Below are 24,057 nucleotides of genomic sequence, written 5' to 3' on the forward strand. Positions count from 1 at the left end.
TTCTGTCCCCTTAGTCTCCTCTGGTTTGTGACAGTTCTTAGTCTTCCTTGTTTTTCATGACCTTGACAGTCTTGAGGAATCCCAGTCCAGCATTTTGCAGAGTGTCACTTGATTTGAGTTTATCTGCTTTTTTCCCCCCTAATGATTAGACTGGGGTTATGGGCTTTTGGGAGGAACACCAGAAACCTCAAATGTCCTTCTCATATTATTTTGGGAGTATATGATACCAACATGACTTCTCATTGGTGATGTCAACCTTGATACCTCTGTGGGTCTACAATTTTTACATAGAATTCTGCATGTTAAAGTTACTGAGAGACCAACCAAACACTCATAGTAAGTAGCTACATTGCCAAAATCATAGCATGTTGAAGCACTGAACAGGCTTGTTTGGTTGTTCTCAACCTTATCAGACACAACACCTTTTTTTAAATAATAAATATTTTCAAATGCCTTGTTTACTATTCTGAGAAAAAAAATTTATAGATGTATAATTTATCTGTACTCATGATCAATGAGTACAGAAAAATCAACATAATGTCCTAATTTTAATATAAAGGGACAATACAAGGAAAATGACGTGTAATAAAATAATAAACATTTCCATACATAAATGCTCAGGTCTGACTATTCTACAAGCCCTAGTGATGTGGTCAGATGCTTACACCTATATGAAGGCCATTCACAAATGAGACAGACACAAATGTATATAGACTGATCAAGGACTCAAGGGCAATGAGCGGCACTGTCATTGGTGAGCTGATTTTCTCAAGGGGTAAACCACCCTCGGGAAAGCTCCAAAGCCAACAAAATAACCATCACCCTCAATTTTCATGGTGTTTCATTCCTGGGAAAATTCACTGCTTACGAAAACCATGCAAAAATATTGTGCCCTCAAAAGTACAATGGAGTTAGGTTCCGATAATCATAACCAGGTTTTCCACTTACATGTGTGTGTGCTGGAACAGTGCAAAGCTGTGCGGGGCAGAGAACAATGCTCGATTGTGGAAATGTCCTGTGCATTGTAGGACACGGGCCTTCCTTGGACTCCCCCTACCACATGCCAGTGGTGTACCCGAATCAGAGAGGGCAAAGAGACATACTCCTCGAATTTCAAGATAAAATTTCCAAACTATGGGGGCCATGTTGCCCCATTTAAGACCACCACCGATAGTCGATGTTCAATGGCTTCTATTCATACCTAGGAGCTGGGCTTGGGTCCGTGTAGCCAGCACAGGAGGGCAAAACTTAGCCTGGAAGTCAGGCCTGCCAGTTCCTAACCTGCATAATCTGGTGCTTGATGAACCCCCAACAGGACCCACTGGTAACTCCTGGATTGACGCTGGTTGATCAAATCATGCAACTCACATCACCTACACACACACCTATGCACACGCCTACACGCATGCCTACACACACCCCACCATCATCACCACAACTCACCTAACCCTTCATAGACTTTCCATTAAATATAGGAGAATATTCATTTCTTTACATTGACTGAAAAGGCCTTGCTCAACTTGACCCTCATTTGCCCCTTCAGCTTTATTTCATGTAATTTCTTCCCCCTTGCATGTTAAGCTTCTACCATGCTGGTCTTCTCTCAGTTACTGGCAAGAGTTAATTCCTTCCTGCTACAGGGGGCCTTGGCACATACTATCCCCCACTCCCTGGCTCCTTTCCTACTTGTTGCCCGGCAAACTCCTTCTTATTCTGCATAGCATAGCTTAAAAGTCACTTATTCAGAAAGCCCTTCCCTGAGTCTCCTTGTTTAGATGTTCTAGTTTCTTCTATTTCTTGAACATACACTGATCAGAGCTTACGATTAAGTATTTGTGTAATTCTGTGTTTGAATCTGATGCCTCCACTAGGCTCCCCAAGAGGCAGGAGCTTCACTGGCCTTCCTCATTATTGTAGTCCCAGCACATAGCCTAGGGCCTGGAACAGAGGAGGTTCTAAATCTTTGCAAACTCACGAAGGGACAAATAATTGCATTAGGTGTGTAGAATGACTCTCGGGTTGGCTAGAAGGCAGACACAATAGGGCACACAAAATCATGGCTTTTCATGACGGGCAGTAGCAATGGAACCTTGGTTCTGCTTTGCGGGGAAGACAGAGAGGCGTGCTATTTGAGACCATTTCTTTTGGCTTCATTGTTTCAATGGGCTTGGTTTCAAAAGGACACCATTGCATAGAGGAGCCTGGGAGGTACCTGTTTAGATAACTCAAAGCTCCTGCATCTATCTGGAGCTAGCTTCCCTGCTAGAAGGAACTGGAGGTTCAACTAATAGCTTTGCAAACTTCGGCTTTATAAGACTCAACTCTACAGGTACCCCTGGTACACTTCTTCCTTCCCCTGGTATTACCAATATCATCCTATCTCTGAATAGTTCTTGATATCGTGCCTTTTAAAGTGCAAGTTTTGGTTCATTCTTCCCCAAACTTCAGTCCTTTGGGCATCGCTTTCATTAATTTGGCACATCTGCACATCACCAGTGCTATTATTTATTAATGTTTTTCTTTGAACCCATCACGCCCTGACATTGATGCAGATTTTAGCTTCAAAACACACGCTAATATGCATGAACTCCTGTATTGCTGGGGCTTGTTATATTCATTTGGGAAGGATTGCTCTTTTTCTTCACCGTGTTCCTGTGGGGGAGGCACACCAAAGCAGACGTCCTTACTGTCCTTAATTTGCTAAGAATCCTGATGAACAGAGAGGTCTGCAAACTTATTCAAGGTCACAGAGTTATCAGCGCTGACAGAACTGGGATTCAGAGTGTCTGGCTCCCGTCTCTGTCCTGGGCTGTCCCTGTCACATGAACTCAAACCATTCTTAACTGAGTTCTCCACACACACCAGGCACTCCATAAATGTGAACTGTGATGGGACTAATGATCACTCCTCAAAGCAGACTCTTCTGTCAGGCTTTTCCCCTGAGAATGTCATATCCAGTACATGCTGCTGGTACCTGGGGAGTCAACACCTTTTAGCTGGCTCTTCCCAATTTGTAAAATTCTGAGCCATCTGTGAGCCATGTCTCATTTACAAATGCTTCATTCTTATTTACATTACTGGGATGTTCACAGTTTTGATGATGAATGCTATCCTCATAGGACTCAGGTAAATCTCCTCTTGGGAGGGATGATGTATTTTTCATGTGAGTGTCTAATTCATCCGTGATGGGGCTTCTGAGAGTGGTCAAGGCATCACCATTCCAGGGCCATAGGAAACCTTCAGTGAGGCCCCAGGATGGATCCAACACTGGAGGGAGCTCCCCTCCTGACTCTGGAAGCCACTGACTTCTGGAAGATTCCCTGCCCTCCTGTCAGCATATGGTGGTGTGCTGTTTCCTAAACTATGGCAGAGCTGCTGATCCTGTTTTTAAATTCAGTCCACAATTTAGAATTAAGTCACACGCTGGATCCCAGGAATTCCACCATGACATGTTACACCGACTTGAGCTGCTTTCGACCTTAAACTCCAATCACACTGGTATTCTTTCTGATCCTCGCTGAATGCATCTACATAATTCCAACCACATGGCATGCGTCCTTGCTGTTCCCTCTGACTGGAACACTCCCTCCCCAGTTCTTGCCAAACCTATTGTCATCATTCATGTTTCAACTCAATCTTATCTCTTTAAGGCCTTTCCCTGACCATCCTATGTGAAACTGCACCCTCAACTCCTCACACCAATGACCCCCTTGTCTATTACTTGGACTTACTTTCTTTATGGGATTTATTATGACCCCCAAATAGCTTATTTATTTGTTTACTAATGGCCCATCTCCCTCTTGCCCCCAGTAGGATATAAGTCCCACAAAAGAAGAGATCTCTTGCTTACTACTTTCTCTCCAGTGCCAACTAAGGCACTCGATAGGTTGTTGTTAAGTACATAAACTCAGGACTGGGGTCCTGTCCCCACAGTAAGATGCAGGGAAAAGGAAGGACTGTGGGATCAGCTGGATGCAGCCTTCTGTTTTCATGGAGAAATAAGAACACAGACTTAGGAGTTCAACAGGCCTGGGCTCCAGTTCCACCTCTGTCTCCCTGGCCGTGTGCCAGCAGCAAGGTATTTCATTTCGGCTCTTCATGCGCATCCGCGGTAAACCAGGATTCAGCACGCTGCTCCAGGATATCATGTGCCTGGGCCTGGGCCAACCCCAGTACTGGGATCTCAACAAATGTTAATTGACTTTCCTTCCCTTACAAATGCCAGAAGAAACCCATGAAACTCATGACAGCCCTTGTAACGCACTTGACAGCTAATAAAGAACGCGGGCGTCCTTACGTTTGGTACAATCGACGTAAGTATAACTACCATACATTTTTCACAAAGCAGTGACATTTTCGATACTTGGTTATCTTATGCAGACTCCTGAGAGGGGGTAGAGCCTTAGATCCACTGAAAAGAAGCAAGTCTTTTAGTGCATGACCTATTTGAGAGAGGTGTCCCTCCCCTGTATATTCAATTACTTGCTGTATAATAGAACTGTATGCACCACATATAGTTTGGTAGCTGAACACTATGTTCCTCAGGTGGCACAAGTGACTTTGAAGTACCTGTCAGCAACTGGCTTTCCTGGAAGCGTACTGCAACTACTCAGTTCACAGTGACATTTTGCTTCGGAAGCCCTTGTTCAGAATATTAAAAAGGGCACGCAGCAGACTTCATTCCTTTGCTTCAAGGACTGTGATTTTGTAAAGTTGGACCCCGTGGTCTACTCAGGAGAGGGTCACTGGCTCCAGCAAATGTTTAAAGATGGTTTTGAAGTGGGTCCAGTGGTGCTCAAGTTGGTCAGTAACTCTCACTATGGAGTCCGATCACGGGCAGTGTGGTTCTCCTTCCTGCTTCGTCCCAGATGATGATCTGGACTGATTGAACTGGACAATGTCACAGGACATCTGAGGTCACGCAAACCACTTTTTCTGTTAGTGCAGGATGGTGCTTTCCTGTTTTTTTTTTAAAAAGTCATTGACTTTTCTCAGATATATACTTGGGAAGGGAAGAGCTGAAGTTTGCTAGACCTCGCCTAGATCAGCAACATTTTTGGTGAATTCTGAATGATCAGTCAGGCCTCTGGGTTCTTCTCATTCTTCACTGCAATGGCAGTTGGCTTTATTCTATCCAAAACTGGTGCCCAAGAGGAGGAGATGGGACCTACGGGTGCTTGCCAAAGGTGGTCTGTCACGTTGGTCATTGTGATGCCATCACTGCGTGATGTCCAACTTGGTCTTTGGCCTGAAGAGAATGAGCAGAGCAGAGGGGGATGTGGAACTCTGTAAGGGATGGCACATGGGGGCCGGTGCACTTTGTTCCTGGCTTCAGGTTGTGAGGACCCGGGATCTTTTCGGATTTGTTTTTGAGGACTTTGCAGATGTTGAGAGCAACTCCCTTGTGACATTTTTTTTTTTTTTTTGAGAAGCAATAAGAAGTTGAATTTTGGATTCTGATAGACAAGGTTTGCTCAAGCTCAGCACTACTGACATTTTGGGTTGGCTAATTCTTTCTTGGGAGGGCCATCCTGTGCATCCCAAGATGTGTAGTAGCATCCCTGGCCTCTATCATTAGATGCTGCTAGCCCCTCCAAGTTGTGACAACTGAAAATACTTCTAGGCAGCCGAATGTCCCCTCGGGGCAGGGGGCGGGGCGAAACTGCCCCTGGTGGAGAACCTGTGGGGTAGACCTTTGCTGTGGGAGATTTGCATGGTCACATGAAAACTTGGAATATTCCAGCTTCTCTTGGCTGTCCTGGGGCTTTAAGACCTTTGAGTTTCCTGGAAAATAGATTTCTGATAGACCTGCAGACAGGCAAAGGAGGAACTAAAGGAAAAGGTTTGAGAGGGTGGTACCCGAATGCACTTGATTCCTCTTCTCTCTCTTCTTCCCTCTCGTCTGCACCTGTTAGTCTTCTAGCAGTGAAGGGTGGGGGGGGGCGGGTGGCGCAGATGAGGGGCACGCTGGCCGAACTGGACAAGCTGGAGCTGGGGAACCCAGTGCCTGCAGACTAAACGGGGAGGGCCTGAGGATTTTCGAACTTCAAGCCGGGCATCAGCGATTTACTGCTGGCAGGGTGAAAGACAGTTTCTGGAGGCAGGCCTGGCATCGGCCAGGGCCCTTGGCAAAACTGCCGTGTAGGCAAAGCTGTTTTTGCCACCACCTCTCTTTGTGAACCTCGCCCATGCCCTGTCTCACTTTCTCTGCCCTCCAGGCACACAGTCGCCTGAGCCTGCGGGGTCCTCTGGCTGTTTAAAGTTGTTCAAAGTCGGCCTCGCCCGGCCTGAGTCATCTGCTTTATTACCTGCCCCCATTCTAACTCTCCTTACCCGGATGCTGATTTCAGCTACTTCGGGGGTTAAGATTAAAGACTCAAATACCTCACACTAAGGAGAGAAGAGTCAGTAGGTTTAACCTACTGATTCGTTGAAGCTTGCTACTCCCCTTCTAGAAGACACTTGGAAACAAAGGCCTTTCCCGTGGCTCCTCTAGTTTCCCTGAAATGAGCATCCTGCTTGTGTCTTTTCCCAGCCACAGCCTCCCCGCCTGGCGAGCACAGCCTACACAATCCATAAACTGGAGAATTAACTTACACAGGGGCTCCACACAAGGTGAGCTGTGAGTTTCCCATCAAAAAAATGACCCAAATTCCTGAGCCTGGCCAACAAAGGCCTTTACAATCCCCCTTTCTAACCTCTTCTCCATTCATTCACTCAAACTTGGTGAAAAAGATGGGACACAGATCCTGGTACCCAACTCTCCAAAAATGCATATTGTCCAGTGGGGGCTATACAAAGCAAACCAGACAAAAACGATATAATGTCACGTGTTGGCCCAGGTTAGGTCAAGGAGGCCTGGGAGCACCGTGCAGGGGGTACTCGCCCCAGTGGCTGGTCCAGGGAGGGAGTCTCTCGGCTATCTCAGTATGCCTGTATTGAACACACCTTGTTACCTCTTTCTAGCTTTGTACCTGACAGTCCCTCTGTCTAAATGCCCTCCCCTCTCCTGTCTGGAAAACTCGTCATGATCCAGCTTATCTGCTACCCCCAGGAGAACTTCTCTGACCATACTTTGTCCTCTCTGGCTTTGCTTTGCTTTGCTATGTCTCCCCCTGCTCACCCTCAAATGTGTTCTTTTCTTTAAGCTTAAACATCCATTCTATGGAAATACGTATCATGGTGATTTGCAATGATGTGTTTACTTGTCCGTCTTCCCCAGTACACTTTTTTCAAAGCCGAGGCAACGAAGTGTATCTCTTTTTAACCCCCAGCTCCTAGCACAGTGCCTGGCACACAGAAAGTCTCAGTAAACGTCACTGTGTGAATGAGCTCATTCAAACTAGAATCTGGAAGATGTGATTGCAGGTTGCCTGCTTTATTCTTTTATCTTACATCGTGAGATTTCTATACAGAAGAGTCCATAAAACATATATGTCTGGTATAAAATGAAAACCCATGTAACCACAACCCGGGTCAAGAAATTGCTCCCCTCTATTCTTAACTCCTCAGTGGGTGTCATCTACTCCAATTGAGTGTGTCACGAAGACAAGGACTCAAAATTCCGTATCTGACCTGCAGTTATTGGGGTCTCCTGCAGAGCATGTCCTCAGCTTGAACCTCAGGCCCGAGATTCCAGATACCACAAACTTGGCTAAAAGCCAAGCAGTTCAGTCAAACATCACTTGGCAGACATGGCCTGAAATCTAGCCAGAGGAAGCTATTCGCTCCACTGGACAGTATCTTGTACGAGATCTTGAGCACCTTACTCTCCCCCTACATATCGAGGCTGCAGGTTTATTTGGACTCTGTCACATCTGGGAAAAAAACAATGAACATGTGAGCCCATCTGCTAATAGTTAACCTGCGTGGAGATCGGTCTATTTTTTGGTGGCTGTTAATACGGATCAGCTAAAATCTGGCCATGTTATCAGAAGGGGTGTACTCTGCTCTGCTTTGAGTAGAAAGCAGCCATCTGCCTCACTGCATTTGGTCAGAACACTGTGCCTTTGGGAAGGACTGCAGTTCCAGGAGGCATGGCAACCCCCTTCCGCACAGCACAGCTCCAAGCTGCCAGGGCTGTCTGCACAGGGCTCATCCAGTCCCACTGCGGGGCCGCCCAGCCCTCTCTTCCTTCCCCAGCTGCCCTCAGCGAACAAGGGCCGGCTGGCCTGCCTTCTTCCATTCCTCCTCTTTCCCTTTATCCCTCCCTTTCCCCTTCCCTTCCTTCCTTTCTTCCCTTCCTTACAGCTGTCCAGCAATAATTCCTATACACAGACTAGAATAAGAACTTGTTCAGTAAATATTCCTTGAGGCTGGCTATAATTCTTTTCTTGAACATAAATTCAGCTAATTTCACTTTTCCTTGTGTGTGTGTGTGTGTGTGTGTGTGTGTGTGTGTGTGTGATGCATGAATCCACTATCACTGTATTTAACTTAACTCAAAACAATTTTTGGGGTAAAGCAGATAACAACCTTATCTCTTTCTATTCCTTGCTTCACGGGGTTTAATTCGTGCACGATTTTCTGAGCATCTACTATGGGACAGATACAATCTGAGATGCTGAGGCTACAGCAGGGAGCGAGGCAGAGGTGGTCTCTTTTCTCATGGGGCTGGCATTTTAAAGGGTTTTTGTATTCTAGAACTGAGCTGTCCAATGTGGTAGCCACTAACAGCATGCAGCTATTTAAATTAATTAAAATTAAATAAAATTTAATACTCACTGTCTTCGTACTAGCCACATTTCAAGGGCTCGCTAACAACACGTGACTAGCAACTAGGTAGTGGACAGCGCCGATCTAGACCAGTCCCATCACTGCAGAAGACTCTACTGAACAAGGCTATTCTGGAGGAATTTGCCAGACCCACTACCAAGAAATCCCCATAGCAATACTATGAGATGATTTATTATGATACCAGATCACGATTCCTTTATATACAACCCACCCTTTCAAACATGGAGCTTATGCCCTGCATGTCTGGAGCCAGTGAGTTTATTTTTATTTTGAGCATCCTGTTTTACTTACAAGACAGCTAAATCAGTGTGGCGGAATAGCCTTTTGAAATACTCATTTTTTCCCTCTTGTCTTTCAAGCAGGTATTGGCTCTGTATCAGGGAAGGAGGGGCTGTAGGTCAGAATCCAGAAATAGCCTTTGAGTCTCTGGCTGCTTTTATGGTCCAAATGTACAAGCTCAGGACCTCCGAGCATTTGTAGAAGGGGCAACAGAAAGGAGGATTTGGGGAACAGGTAAAAATGTCTTGGCAGAAGCAGGACTGGAGGAGAGGAGGCAGAAATGTTTGTCTGTGCACACAGGTGAGGGGGTTTGAGAGGGAATGCCAACTTGCATGTGCATTGTGGGCTCAGGCTGCATGGTTTTCCTGGCCATTCTGTTGCGGACAGCGGGATCCCACAGGGATACAGTGTCTAGGATTTGGGACAGCAGGGAGACATCATAAATCCACTAGACCTGAAGGATCAAACTGACTGGGACGATGGACATTTTAGCAGCTAACTGTGTGCTAATTCCACTACGTCCTGTCCCCACTCCCACCTTAACCCGCCTCTGGGAAGGTAATGAGGGTTGAGCCTCAGGTTGTGATTTTCCTCCGGCTTATGGGGATGCATGTTCAAAACAGAAATCAGTGGAGTTATAATAAAAAATAAAGCTGATTTTCTGGCAGCATCTGCATCTGTGGTCTGGGAGCCATACCCACTCCTGAAGCAGTGTGGTTTCCTTGTACACTAACTCAACAACCACAGACCTCATCCCCTTTGGTCTGTTGTACTTGATTTGGAAAGGTAACATTTCTCCTGGAAGAAATAAAGGCACAAAGCAGTGTCACCTTCTGTATTTGGATAAAACGTCAAATAGGAAATTGATTCCATCCTGGAGCTCTGGTTTCACAAGTTCATCCACGGAAGTAAGGGGGAAGGAAGCCAAAGCCATCGCAGAACTGGATGGTTTCAATGAAGAGTTAGCAAACTATTGCCCACAGGCCAAATCTGGCTTGCCTCCTGTTTTGGTAAATAAAGTTTTATTGGAACATAGCCACACCCATTAGTTTATTTATTGTTGCATTGTGGAGTTACAATGTAGACTGTACGGCTCTCAGTACCACCTGACCTTTTATAGAAAAAGTCTGCTGACCCTTTGGCTCAGATTACAACCTCCTGAAAGACTAAGACAGTGTCTATACATCTCCTGTTTCCTGGCAGGGCCTGCCTGGTGGAGGAGCAGGTGCAGAGCAGGGATCTGAGAAATATGGTGGAAAAGATTCTAAGACTGAAATAAACTTTCCTGCTTCAAGAATGACCTCCTTAATGGACTCCTGGGAACATAATTCCTTGAGTTACAGCATCAACTTCAAGAAGGACAAGGTGGAAATCAGTCTCTGTCATCTGTAATGAGAGAGATAATCTTGTTGCCTTGTTACAACAGATGACCAGATCGACTGTCTGCTTTGTATATAATCTGGGTGCCCATGGTCTCCTGCTCTGCCCTGCAAGGCAGGGTCCTGAAGCCTCCAATGCACACGGCCTGTGTGCCTTTCTTAGGTGGAGTTCATCCAGGAGCGACCCTCTGCAAAGGATTCACGTGAAAGTGATTTGTTAAGGCCGTGCTCCAAAAGAGAAACCAGACAGAAGAAAGGGGAGGAAACAGAATAAGTAGTGGGGAAAAAAAGAAAAAAAAAAACAAGGTGCAATTTCAGATGAAGTCCAAGCCTTAGCCTGATCCTTCTGGGATCTTTGGAGTACGAAGTGCACTTCACATTCAAGAAGCGACTATGTAGTCCTAAAGATAGTAGCTTTTCCACTAAAGCCAAGAGTCAAGGGAACTGGGCTTTTATGCCCTGTCATCCTTTCTTCCCCAGCAGGCAGCATGAGAGTATGGAGGCCCTGGAGGTACAAAAACTCTCAGGCACTTTAGGCTCTTTGGGTGGTGAAGAGGCACCTGCAGCCCAAGGGTGAAGTTCATAGCTAAGAGCCCTTAGCATCAAAGCACACAGAAACCAGACGATACGAACAGAACTTTGGTAAAGGGGAAGCGGGGGGATCTGGGTAAGGGGACTAACAGTATTTGCTACTTGCCAGACTGCATGTCTTCTCCACAAATGCTTACATGTGATTTGGGATTATATGCCATTTTGAATCATCCATGCCATTTCTATGATATGGGCCCTCCAGTATACAGCAGAATCTTCTTCCTCTTTTCCCTCATTCTTTTCCTTTTTCTTCAAAAGAAATTTTGGAGGGGAAAACAAACAAACAAAAAAGCCACTTTTTGTTCAGGGTCTCCCTTGTTATGATTAAAAAGATAAAATGTTCAAAATTCACTTTAAGACTGTATTATTTCTCCTGTAACATCTCCAAGGGGAAATAAATCCCCGAAGTTCTCTACCCACTCTGTAGAATGGCATTTCTTTTATTTGACCCGAGTGTACAACTTTCATACTTCAATGGATCCTTGGCTTGTGTACACTGGGATTTGGGGACCCATGTCATATGCACTTTCTCTGCAGAGAGATTCATTTGGGGAGTTCACAGACTCCAGACATAGTTGCTTTCATCTTTCGGAGCAAAGAGTCCTCATCTTCCTGATCTGTCCTCAAATTACAGCTTTTCATTCACTCCCTCGATAAGTCTGGCTGCTCTTCTCTGGCTCAATGCATGTATGTCTTTCTTGAGAGACAGTGACCAGCACCATCCTCAGTGTCCAGGTACAGATTTGCCACAGCTCCAGATCAGGTAAAAATAGCCTCCCTTTTTTTGCTTTTAATGCTATTCTAGACAACGTTCAGCATCGCCTTGTGTTGAGTTATACACCACGCAGGTGTCTCCAGTATTCAATCTACAGTGATTACCTTTTCCTACCTGTAGTCAATTGCATCTGGCTAGAGGACAGACTATTACTGGTTTTTTGTTCGTTTTTATTTTTTTAATTTTTTAATTTTTAAAAAAATATTTTATTTTTAAGTAATCTCTACACCCAACATGGGGCTTGAACTCACAACCCCAGGATCAAGAGTTGTATGCTCTTCCCACTGAGCCAGCCAGGTGCCCCAGACTATTACTGGTTTTTAATGACTATTTTCATCTTAAACATGCTCTTAGCAAACCTTTCTGCTACTTTTCTGCTGGCACAAAACATGAACTCTTTCTGTCCTTCACTGTTGGCTTACTATTCAGCATTGCCAGAGACTAGTTTTTTCTCTGTATCTTACAGAATCCCCTTCTATTTTTGCATGTGCTAAAGAGGACAAATTCCACCAGAGGTTTAAAGAAAACCCTACTGATCTGCTTCTATGAGGAGGGATACATACTTTTTATATCTCTTGTCCCCAGTGATAAGTCAGCTCCCCATAGGTGACAAAATAGTCTCAACAGCTAGATGGGAAGCTAACTTTTCTCTCCCAAGTAAACTTTTTGGGAAATGGTTTAGAGCTTTTTTGAGAAAGTTTCAAAAATTTTAAATATATCCCATCTGCTGATGCTTTATTTTCCACGGGGTTATGTAGGACTGCTTGGAGTATTTGTGGTAGAGTAGAAAAAGCATGGGCTTCGGAGTCATGCAAACCTACCATGTACCAAAGGCACTCTGTTTTAACAGAGTTACAACTCTGTTACAACAGAGGCTGAAAATGGCCAGGATGGGCCAAGCACTACATTTAATTATAGGCAAGAAAAATGGAATACTCCAGGGTGAAAATAAGAGCTCATTCTTGTGAAAGGTAACGAATGATGATGCTTCCCTCGTATCACAGGCGACTGCTAATTTCAAAAGGAGGGCCTCCCCCAAGACAGGAGAATTCTCCAAGCCATCTGGGGTGGTTCCTCTTTAGAATCTGGTTGTTCTGCGTCACTACATGAAGTTTCCACTTTCATCCATTGAGAGTATCAGAACAATTTGTCTTCAACACAATCTTGGAAACCTGAGCAAAAGTTGCTCTAGACTGCCTATGAGGCCAAGCTGCCATTAGGCTAATTTGGGCCCTTATACTACTAGGGCTGTAGTCTTCAGCTGCCTCAAAACTCTACATAGTTATTCCCATCCTACTTCTCTTACCTACCATCCTCGATTCCTACAGTGCAAGTTCCTCTGGTCAACTATCCTCCCCTATGCTCCTGTCCTCATGTGATGTTGGGCTCTCTGCCCACTGAATTTTCCCATTTCTCCCTTTCCTCCCTTTCCCCGGAGCCTTCTGGAACACCCTTGTCATTGAAACACACACTCCTCTACTTTCTCAGACTTCTACAAGCCCAGTCCCCATTCTCTTGCCTTAACTAAATCCCACTTTGCAGAAAGACACCCCTTCCCTGTAACCTTCTCAAATGAAAACTGCACATTCTTGTACATCCACCATTGCGGTTCCCATAAGTAATGTCTGCATTGTCACTGATACTTTGCCTCTTCCGACCTCTTGCTTTTCACTCTTGTACAAGAAGCCCTTTCTCCTTTGAGTTTCAGGTAATTCTGATCAAAGTCTTTCTGTCCGCTCTCTCTCCTGTCACTACAGACACTTCGATAGCTGCAGCGACAAACACAGAAGAGCCTAGCTTCAAGATGCTTGACCTCAATTCCAGCATATCCTGGAATCCAGCATTCCTGGATTCTGGACCTTATCATTCTGGACCTTATCATTCTCCTAAGTTGTTCTACCTCTGCACTCCGAATATCAATTTATCATTCTCTGACCACAACATCTTGTCATCACAGCTCTCGGGATCCTTAGTTCTCAAAGCATTTGGTGCTCAGGCCAGGACCCTCATCCTTTGATTGTTCCTTCTTCCTCCTAGGCACTTACCAATATTATACCTTAATTTTCTTCTTCCATCTCAGACCTCCTAATGCATAACTTTAAACCCGTGTAAGCATCTTCAAAAGACCTAGTCTCCTTTCTTTCTGCCATACCGGGCGCAGCAACGCCTCAATCTTGGATTAATCCAACTATTTGTTGTTCTTGATCTGGGCTGCCGAGTCTTGACTGAGAAAACAGAAAACCCAACTATGCAAATAGGTGGCCCTAAGCAATCCTTTGATGCGTACTTAGTGACTTCCCTGAGTGGTGATTACAAAACACTACTCTTTCTCTTAAAGCCCCGTTTCATTGATCCTCCTCCTGCCCTTGCCACCATCACATGGACACAACACCTCTCTCTCTCTCTTCCCTAGTAAATGCTTTGCCTTGCTGCTCATTTACTCTTTTTTTAAAAATTTTATTTTATTATGTTATGTTAATCACCATACATCATTAGTTTTTGATGTAGTGTTCCATGATTCATTGTTTGCGTATAACACCCAGTGCTCCATTCAGTATGTGCCCTCTTTAACACCCATCACCAGGCTAACCCATCCTCCCACCCCCCTCCCCTCTAGAACCCTCAGTTTGTTTCTCAGAGTCCATAGTCTCTCATGGTTCGTCTACCCCTCCGATTTCCCCCCCTTCATTTTTCCCTTCCTACTATCTTCTTCTTTTTTAAAAATATATAATGTATTATTTGTTTCAAAGGTACAGATCTGTGATTCATCAGCTGCTCATTTACTCTTAAATCACTGTAGTTTGTTTTTGCATTCACTCCTGAAATGAAAATTCTCTGGCCAACATTACCACTGACTTCCTAAAGGTCTAGCTGAATGAACTTTTTCTAAATATTCAGCTAATTGTAGTTCTTTCTTGCTTTTGATACTGTTGATTCCTCCATTCTACTGTTCTGCTCTGGCCTTCTCTTTCTACTTGTGCTCCCTGGCAAGCTCAAGTTGCTCTAGACTGCTTCAACTGGAATTATATTTTTGATCCCCAGATCTGTATCTCCAGGCCAGGTCTTTCTACTTAGCTCCAGAGATCCACGCATAAAATAGCCTCCTTCGTGGTTTTCCTGGAATTCCCATGGGAACCTCAAACTTCATCTGACCCCAACTGAATAAATCCACCTCTCCTCATAGTTCTTCTTCCTAGGTTCTCTATCTCACTAAATGACATCATTCTTTCAACTGAGCCAGAAACCTTAGAGTGACCTTCAACTTCTCCATCTCAAATCCTTATCCACTTCCCCATTACCACCCTGTGCACCATCTGACTTCTGCCCTGGTCCTTCTGATTTAATCTTCTTAAAGTCTCAGGCTGCCTATCTTCTCCATCCCAACTGCTACTGCATTAGCTAGTGCGCTCTCACCTCCGATCTTTGTATTTTTGTTTGAGAGCTCTGACTAAAACATGTCAGATCATGGTACTACCCTGAACATGGAGCATAAGTCTTCCAAGGTCTATACTCCTCTCTCTTCAGACCCATCTGTCCCTGCTTCCTGCTTCCTGCCTCTCACCCTACAGTCAGCCATATTAAACTACCTGCTGTGCCTGGAACTGTCCATGCTGAGTCTCAGTTTGGAATGCCATTCTTCTCCTTTACACCCCCTGCTCCCATCTGCGCAGCAAATATCTGCTCATATTTCAGGTCTCAGCTCAACCTTCCCATTCTTTGCAAGACTTCATCTGTTGTGCCCCTAAGAACCGATTACTTTTCTTTGGGGGCTCCATCTCCACATACCTATTGTCAATGTCAGTTTGCCTCTATTGGACTGTAGACTTCCTCAAAGACAATATCTCTGACATGTGCATCTCTTTACCTCATGCCTGGCTCATAGTAGGATCAAAATAAATATCTGCTGAATGAAGACTGAATGGATTAAAAATGGAGCCCAACCTATGAGCAAAGGCTAAATGAATATTGTGACAGTGAAACAAATGTTGATCACTATAGCGTACTGAATCATCACAAAGGCTTGTCTGCAGATAGCTCTGCTGTTTGTAAACTCACTAAGTCTCAGTTTGCATTAGCAAACAAGTTGGGTGGGTATTCTCTAGAATGTAAGCTGACTTCCAGGGACAGAAAAAAGGGGGTGGTGCCTTCTGCTGGCTTGCTTCCTTAGCAATCTGCGAAAACAAAACCCAGCAAAAACAATTCTCCATTTCCCAGAAGTTGGCCCTGGCTCAAGTTTTTCTTTTCCAAAATACTTTTTTTGGTCAGGCAACACTCCCCACGCTATGGCTGTTAGGCATTAGTGTGCTCGGAATCCATTAGAGAAGGTCAGTCCTGAATACCAAACAGCTGCAGAGCCCCGAGTTTCCAGGAGTCTAAGGATCGAAAGGCATAACAATAGCCAGCTTCTCTGTTCATGCTGTTCTAAGCTTTGCCATACGCAGGCACATTTTAGAGACCGGCCTTGAGCTATCTTAACTTCCACACGTGAAGTGAGGAACAAATAATTTGAGACAGAAAAATAATACGAGGCAATGTTTTAGCTTTACATGTACATACAGGCTCCTTGTTTCCTGACAAAAACAATGCTTCCGATCCAGTCAACATCACAGACACCTTAAGGGTATGAAAGAGCAAGGTTTTTGTTTGTTTGTTTTTTAAATAGCAAAACTTTTGTACTAAATAAAGAAATAAAACAGAGCAACACCAAACCAAACTGCAACAAAAGTAAGCCCTCTCACTCCAAATTACATATTAATTTCAGATGGAAAGCCCTATAGGTAGTAAGAGAAAAAAAAAAAATTGACCCATGCATTAAGCAGATTGGATAGTTAATTTGGGCCAAGGGGAACAACCAAATAATACTAAGTGGTTATGGTAGAAAGTAAGTTTTGGACATTCTGCTTTCATATTAGTACCCAAACTTGTAAAAATACTCAGAGCAGCAGAAAGAAGGACTAAATTTAGATCCTGATTTAATGCATTCAAGAGCGTGATTCATTTTTCCCCTGTCCCGGTACAGCCTGGGTAATCTGCGTGTATGGCAGGAAACACAAGGATGCCCTGTGAATAAAGGGAAGTCTCATTCATTCAGAGGCTCAAGGAAGCTAGAGACACCCCATCTTCTCGGCCAGCAAAGGTGTATATCTAGGTACCTCATCCACCATGGAACCACATTTCTCAACTGGAGAGAGGCCCTCTAATTTTAGCTTTGCCCTGGCCTTGGCATGAATGTGCTGGAGATTTATTCTGTTGCTCCTTTTCTCTAAATGGTTTTTTCCTCACTCAGGCTCCAGTGGGATCCTGACCATCTCTCAGATGCCATGCAACATGGGTCACCTTAATGAGACACTTAAAAGGATGTCATCATTTGGTAGCAATGCATTTAGCAAGCTGGGGCCCAAGTCACTGAACAGTAACCCATAGATTGGGCTGTAGAGGGCTGCTGTTATATATAACTTAAACATCAATCCAACGACAACTGCAAGGTCATTTCTCATTAGCTCATCAGGGTGCTAGGCAAAACATCCCGGCAGAGCAGACCATGACTGTCCCTTCCCAGTTTCATCATACGCTGCTGCCAATCACGATCTTGCACTCACATCTGCTCCTGACACAAAGCAAATCTTTTAGCCTCTACAGATCATCGAGACTCATGCCAGACTATCATTTGTGTTAATCTAACCTAGTTTAGAGGTGAAAACCCCCTAAACTATTTTGTGATTTTACAGTGACTCCATTCTTTCTTATTCCTTTGGCTTTCAGTCTTTAAGCACATTTGGAAAGTAACCTCAGAAGTCTCATTCCAGCTTTTTTTGGCCTTATTGAAAGTCTCTGGGTTTAGGACAAACTACAAGAAAAAAAAATGGGGGGTGTATATAAAAAATCTGTCGTTCAGTAACACTGCCTCCCGGAAGCGAGGGCATTATAGCTGTCCTCCCGTCTGAGGTGGAAGACAGATGTTATTAACCCACCCCTTGGGCCCTGTTACCCATCCATGTACATTCATCCCAAGAAAGATTTATTTCCCCAAACATGAAATGGGTTCAGCAGTTTTGCAGTTCAAAACAGAAAGAGTTCGATATGGAGCACGTGCATCACATTAGAAATGAGTCGCTCTGAGAAGGTGTGTGTGAATGAGCAGCACCAAAGAGGACCCCACAGGGCCACATCCACAGGATGGGACTGGCAGACCCTGGGCAGGGCCGAGGGTCCAGGTGGATATGAGATCCCATCAGCCTGAACACATGCTTCACAAACCAGCCCAGACACCGCACAGAAAGGAGGCAAGACACCATAGGGCAGCGTCAATGATTTGTACCTTTCTCAAATAGCTCAGTTCTTGGGTCTCCCAGGCAATTCTGTGTGGCTAGGTGGGGCAGTCACCTAATGGCCCTTGGGCTTGTCCAGTGCCACAACATGAAAATCAAATTATTTCCAAGATAGGGATGGATGTTCAATGACCTTGGCCAAATGTAATGACAGATTTGGGGGCAGCCTCCTATACCCATTTGAGAAAGGACAAATGCTCTTTAGCACTCTAAACGGCAAACTGGCTGATTTAGCTTAGAACAGTGGCTACCATTGCAGCCAATTTCGGAAAGTCAAGAAGGAAGGTAAGTGGGGGAAGGGTGTCACGAAGGTTGCATCCATCCAAGGCTGGGTCAGTTCTATATTGAGATTTGGGGTAGAAATTTATTCTCACACACATAGAGCACCACAGATCTAATGAACAATAAGTGATATCTATTTTCATACTTCACTCACACAAAACACCTCTCTTCCATCTCTGGGGGTGGGGGTGGGGTTCCAGTTCTAAACTACAATCAGCCCTTCTTTTAAAATAACAATAATAAATCCTCTTATTCAGCCAGATGGTGGTGTCTGTTGCACTAGGTTGGGCTCATAGTACAACATCAATAAATGGCCACTCGTAGAGGGACAGACAGAATCCCATTTATAAAACACACCTACACTTCCTGCGTTCTCCCCTCCCAAAATGTTGCACTGTCAAACACCCATGGGGGCTTAATCTCATTTTGGGGAAGAGAGGAAAACTAAAAAAGGCAAAATAATGTACGTGGAAAGCAATTTCTTGGGGGGAAATAATACATTTAATCTCTGAGGAGAATGATTGTAGATGGGCTTTTAAGTTTGTTTTGCCTTTAGGGACCATTTGAAAGAACGATCCCCAAAGGGTCTTCCCCAGGCCCTGGAAAGCTGTCTCGGTGAAGGCTGCACATTGCCAACCAAAGATCTTACAACCAGGAGATGGAGTTAAAACTCTTCCTCAGTGAGGTTGGCCAAGTCTCCTGAAATGAGTATTTGTTCCAATTAGGTGTTCCAAAAAGCCTTCTTGCCTCAGATGACTCATTTTAAGAAAGGTAGTTGTTCAGAATCCATCCCAGGAGGGAAAATGACATATTAATGTGTCTTGTTGCCAGTATACACATACTCCTCACAGGTCCAGAGGCCTCATGCTCTGTGGTGCTTGCTCCTTATTTCCTTGGTGTCAGTCCTACCTGGGGTTGGCTGGGGAGGAGGCGGGTCCTGACTGGTCTCTGCTGCTGTGCTTCACAAACTACACTCCCTGGTTACGTAACCCCGACCCGTGACCACAGTCCAGGGCTCAGATGGCTGGCTTGTCAGCAAAAAACGTTTCAAAAATGTTAATTCGACAGTGTTGGAGGGATGTTATTTCTAGAGCTAAACTCCTCAGGGAAAATGAGAAATAGTTGCTTTAGGGATTTAGCTCTTCCATACTGGAAGGTACTTCTTTCCTGATGCTTTCTTCCCAAATAATTTCCCAAAGCCTGGCGCGCCCTGACATTTGGTCCAAATAAAATGCTGGAATAGACTCCTCGGATACAACTACCTCCAAACTCTGTATAAGAGGGTGTTTATTATAGAGAATTGGCATCTATTAGGGCATGAAACACTGGGGGGCCTGCTGGTGCTCGCTCCTCACACTGAATCATTTCGTGATATGGATACTATTTTTTTTTTTTTTTCTGGTGTTTACAGCAAGTAACTCAGTTTATAACCTAAGGCATTTTCCATACTTCCAGGCAATGAATACTAGTTTCTTTTGAGTCTCAATAGCACATAATTTAAGACAGTGGGAAAAGGAGCTGAAGAATAGTTTCCATTGCAAGGAAAACACCATGCAGATGTTTGCCCTCTTGAATTCTGATGGCAAAATAGAGAATTGTTTATTTGTTCTGAAGTCAAACCCAAGGAATTTAGTTTTTACAGGCTGAGGGCTGGGGTAGGGTGGGGAGTAATGACATAATATTTTAATAATATTGAAATATTCAACACATGGCCCTAGGATTTAGAATCCCCAAATAATTTAGATCTTTTTATATGGTTCTTGATCAAATTTGGGACGTCAGATATCGATTTGTGTCACAGAAAGGACATACCTGCAGAAACACCTGAGGACTACTTTATGAAAATTGTATATTCGCCTTCTGTAATTGTTTTTTTTCTTCCAAGATAGCAAGCTAGGAATCGGTCCTCTATCTTGAGCCATTTATTGAGAACAAACAAATGAACTCGGAAAAGACATGACCCAATTGAAGTTCAATACCTGACTTTGGTGTATGAGAATCATAAACTTGCTTACGGTCTATCTGGTCTGCAAACACTTCCCCATAAATCATCCAATAGGGCATGTAGAAGATGTTCTTGGCCAATTTCCATGATGGCTCTTCATTGGGAAAGAGAATGGCTTGCCTGGCGACCCCAAAGCTCATCAGTACCACCAGCATAATGATGACAAAGTACATCATGTCTATCATCTGGAAGGGTGGGGAAGCAGAGGGAGAAACAAAAGAAAATCCATATGACTGAATGTTGCTATGACACCAACACTGATGGAGACCTTTGAAGGAGGATCAGTTTTAATATTACTGCTAAGGGATATACAGATAGACAGCTGGGTCCAAGTAAGAAAGAGAACACTTGGTCTGTTGAAGCAATTTCCACAGAACTTAATCAATAACTCAAAAATCATTTTTAAAAAAGCACACATAGTATGGAACCCCCTCATTTTTCATTGTCGTCTGTGCCACCTAGTCAAGAATAGGCATGGGAGTCACATGAAGCTCGGGTCTCGCTACGAATCCAGTACTAACTTTGTCTCTGTTCCTGGGAAGGGCAAATGTCCTCCTTGGGTCTCTTTCTTCTTAGCAAAATTGAAATTGGGATAATTGAACTATTTCAAGAATTACTGCAATGCTGTAAATTCCCTAAGTTGGAAGGGCTAATGAAGAGTTGGAACGCTCAAGAAAATAATCATTTGCGAACAAAGCTAGGACAACCCGAATATCCATCATATACCTTCTTATTCTTGGGGCGCCACCTCATCGTCTGGTGTTCTACCACAAACCAGTCCCTCAGAGAACCATTCTTTCTGTATTTAATTCTCTTGTAGCATATCCTATCAGTTATGGATGGTGTTTTTGTGGGTAGTATAATCAGGTTGTCTAATGGCCCATTTCTGTGTCTGCTGTTGAAATGTTGGATTTTCATCTTGACATGTTTATAAAATTCTCTTGACTGCATTTGAGCACAACGTTCCTCTTGATTCCTTTCTTTTTTGCTTGTTTTCATGATACATATTATCTGGGATCTGTTTCTCATATGCCAAATTACTTTCCTTTTATCACCAAAAATAGATGGGGATGTAATAACTATTATTTTGCCTGGCCAGAACCCATTGCCTCCTTCTTTTAGAAGCAGTTCCCACCCATTTTGGCCACAAAGATAGGTGTCTTTTCCAGGCTAGGTTAATCATGGTACCTCACCCTCTGGCAACAGTGATAGGAGGTAGGCATGTGACATAAGACGGGCCAATCAGAATCCTTTCTTTGGATTTTTTTTCAACTGAAGCTGGGAGAGAGAAGCTCCCTTTCTTTTTCCGTAATGATATGAATTCAGAGTGTCTGAGGCTGAGGCTCCCACTAGTGAAACTGATGAGGAGTGAATGAAGCAGGTATTCCAGACAGAGAGTATGTCCTGACAGTGGTTGAGGGCCTGATTGTAACAGCCCTTAAGGGCGGTTTCATTTTGCCCTTCTAGAAGTCAATATATCCCTCCTGTGCTTAAGCTAGTTGGAGACTGGCTTCTATCCCTCATATCAAACCATCTAATACAAAAGACGACCTTCTCTTGGATATCAAACTTCCTGAAGGGATACCCGTTCACGAAGAAAACACTAATGATAATTTTATCAATGATGATAAAGGCTTTAAATTTGCTTTAAAATTTAATTTTAAAAGAATATATTCCACGGTGCCTGTTATTAGAATTAAAACACCAGAGCCTTCTTGTTTGTCTGAGGACACTGGGGGGCTCAATATATTTTAGGTCAATTAATCAACCGTCAAGGCAACTTCGAAACCCAGCTGTCAAGTATCGTCTGACCTTGAGACTCAAGAGGAATCTCTCAAAACTTGACGTTCATTCATATTTGTTCACTGTTCTTAAAAATATATGCTACTTAGTTGGTTATTCCTTTCACAGCATAGCGGCCTCAGAACTCTCTTAAAAGTGAGTAAGGCAGCTGTGTTGAAACAGTTTTATAGGAAACATAGGCCTGTTGATCATCCTCTATTTTGTAAAATTCTTTCATCCTTCATTTAGAGAAAGTTGTTTTTTTTTTTTTTAAAGATTTTATTTATTTATTCATGAGAGACAGAGAGAGAGAGAGGCAGAGGGAGAAGCAGGCTCCCAAGGAGCAGAGAGCCCGATGCGGGACTCGATCCCAGGACCCTGGGATCATGACCTGAGCCGAAGGCAGACGCTTAACCATCTGAGCCACCCAGGCGCCCTATTTACAGAAAGTTTTATCAATGAAAAAACACTAATGGGCCCTTCATATTGTGTATTTGGATTGATTAAAAGGTGGGTGGGAAGAGGAAGGTATGTACTCATGAAATTTAGGAGCCAGTCTGACCCAAGCAAACTCAGCCAGTACACACAGCAACTGCTATAATTTAGTTTCTCAGGGCTGTTTTCATTCAGATTGAGTCTGCTATCCACCCAAAGGGCCAAAACAACCAAAGACAAGAAAGATTCTTCCCGGGGCGCCTGGGTGGCTCAGTCGTTAAGTGTCTGCCTTCGGCTCAGGTCATGATCCCAGGGTCCTGGGATCGAGCCCCGCATCGAGCTCCCTGCTCAGCAGGAAGCCTGCTTCTCCCTCTCCCACTCCCCCTGCTTGTGTTTCCTCTCTCGCTGTGTCTCTCTCTGTCAGATAAATAAATAGATAAAATCTTTAAAAAAATAAAATAAAAATATCCGGCAGTATTTTTTAAGCTATGTGGCTGTAGAGTTACATCTTTTTCTTAATAAGCAAAATCAGCAGGTTGATATATGTGTGAAGCTCTATTTTTTTGTACTGGGTTCTGTCATTTTCAAAATACCTCTTTTTTTAAATCTTCAAACACTTCTTTAAAGAATAACTAGTTCTTTTGGGCGCCTGGCTGGCTCAGTTGTTAAGCAACTGCCTTCAGCTCAGGTCATGGTCCCAGGGTCCTGGGATCGAGTCCCACATCGGGCTCCCTGCTCCGCGGGAAGCCTGCCTCTCCCTCTCCCACTCCCCCTGCTTGTGTTCCCTCTCTCACTGTCTCTCTCTCTGTCAAATAAATAAAATCTTAAGAAAAAAAGAAAGATTCTTCCCACTCAACTTCATAGATTTCAAAAAAGTCTTCCACACAAATACTAAAATCTGCTAGAGTGCAGAAACAGAACATTATTAGTAAAAACTAGGGCTGGGGACCTCTGTTTTTATAGCTAAGTCATCCAGTTGGTTCAATATGGAGAGAGCTGATTCTGTCTCACTCTTGTAAATACCCATTGGTTGTGTCCTGTACAGGTGTTAGACCACCAGAGTTTTTATCTTGACTCTGCCAGTAAAAATAGCTTAGGTGGTCATGCGCAAGTTACTTAATCTTGTTTTTTTTTTTTTTTCCTTCATTTTCAAAATGCGGATAATAAAGACAATAACAATGCATGTTAATTTTGTAAGGATTAAATGCAGTAATACGTGAAGCAATGTGGGTAGAGCTCTGCAAATGTTAATGTATTGTTATTTTTAGCATTGGATGGTCAGCTTGTGAAGTCAGACCCATACAAGCTGGAATCCTGCCTTTGTTCTTTGCCCAGTTTCAGTTTATTCAATTGCCAAACGAAGATACTAAAAGCCATTTCATGGGGTTGTAGTGATGATGACATGTCTGACATGCTGTTTGGCACAGAGTAAATGATAGCTATTATTATTGTTGTTTTTATTCT

The 24,057-nt window shown here is 43.9% G+C and overlaps 1 protein-coding gene across 12 annotated transcripts in view; it reads right to left on the bottom strand.

Annotated features, from left to right (window-relative positions):
- TRPM3 (transient receptor potential cation channel subfamily M member 3) overlaps positions 1–24,057 on the bottom strand; it is an 827,080-nt gene that overhangs the window by 28,066 nt on the left and 774,957 nt on the right. For all 12 annotated transcript variants that reach the window (XM_021694438.1, XM_021694434.1, XM_021694433.1 and 9 more), the window contains one exon: positions 20,387–20,561. In XM_021694438.1, coding sequence (XP_021550113.1) covers positions 20,387–20,561 — 175 coding nt within the window. The remainder of the gene's footprint in view (positions 1–20,386; positions 20,562–24,057) is intronic.

This window comes from Neomonachus schauinslandi, chromosome 13 (assembly GCF_002201575.2).
Source record: "Neomonachus schauinslandi chromosome 13, ASM220157v2, whole genome shotgun sequence".
Taxonomy (NCBI): Eukaryota; Metazoa; Chordata; class Mammalia; order Carnivora; family Phocidae; genus Neomonachus; species Neomonachus schauinslandi.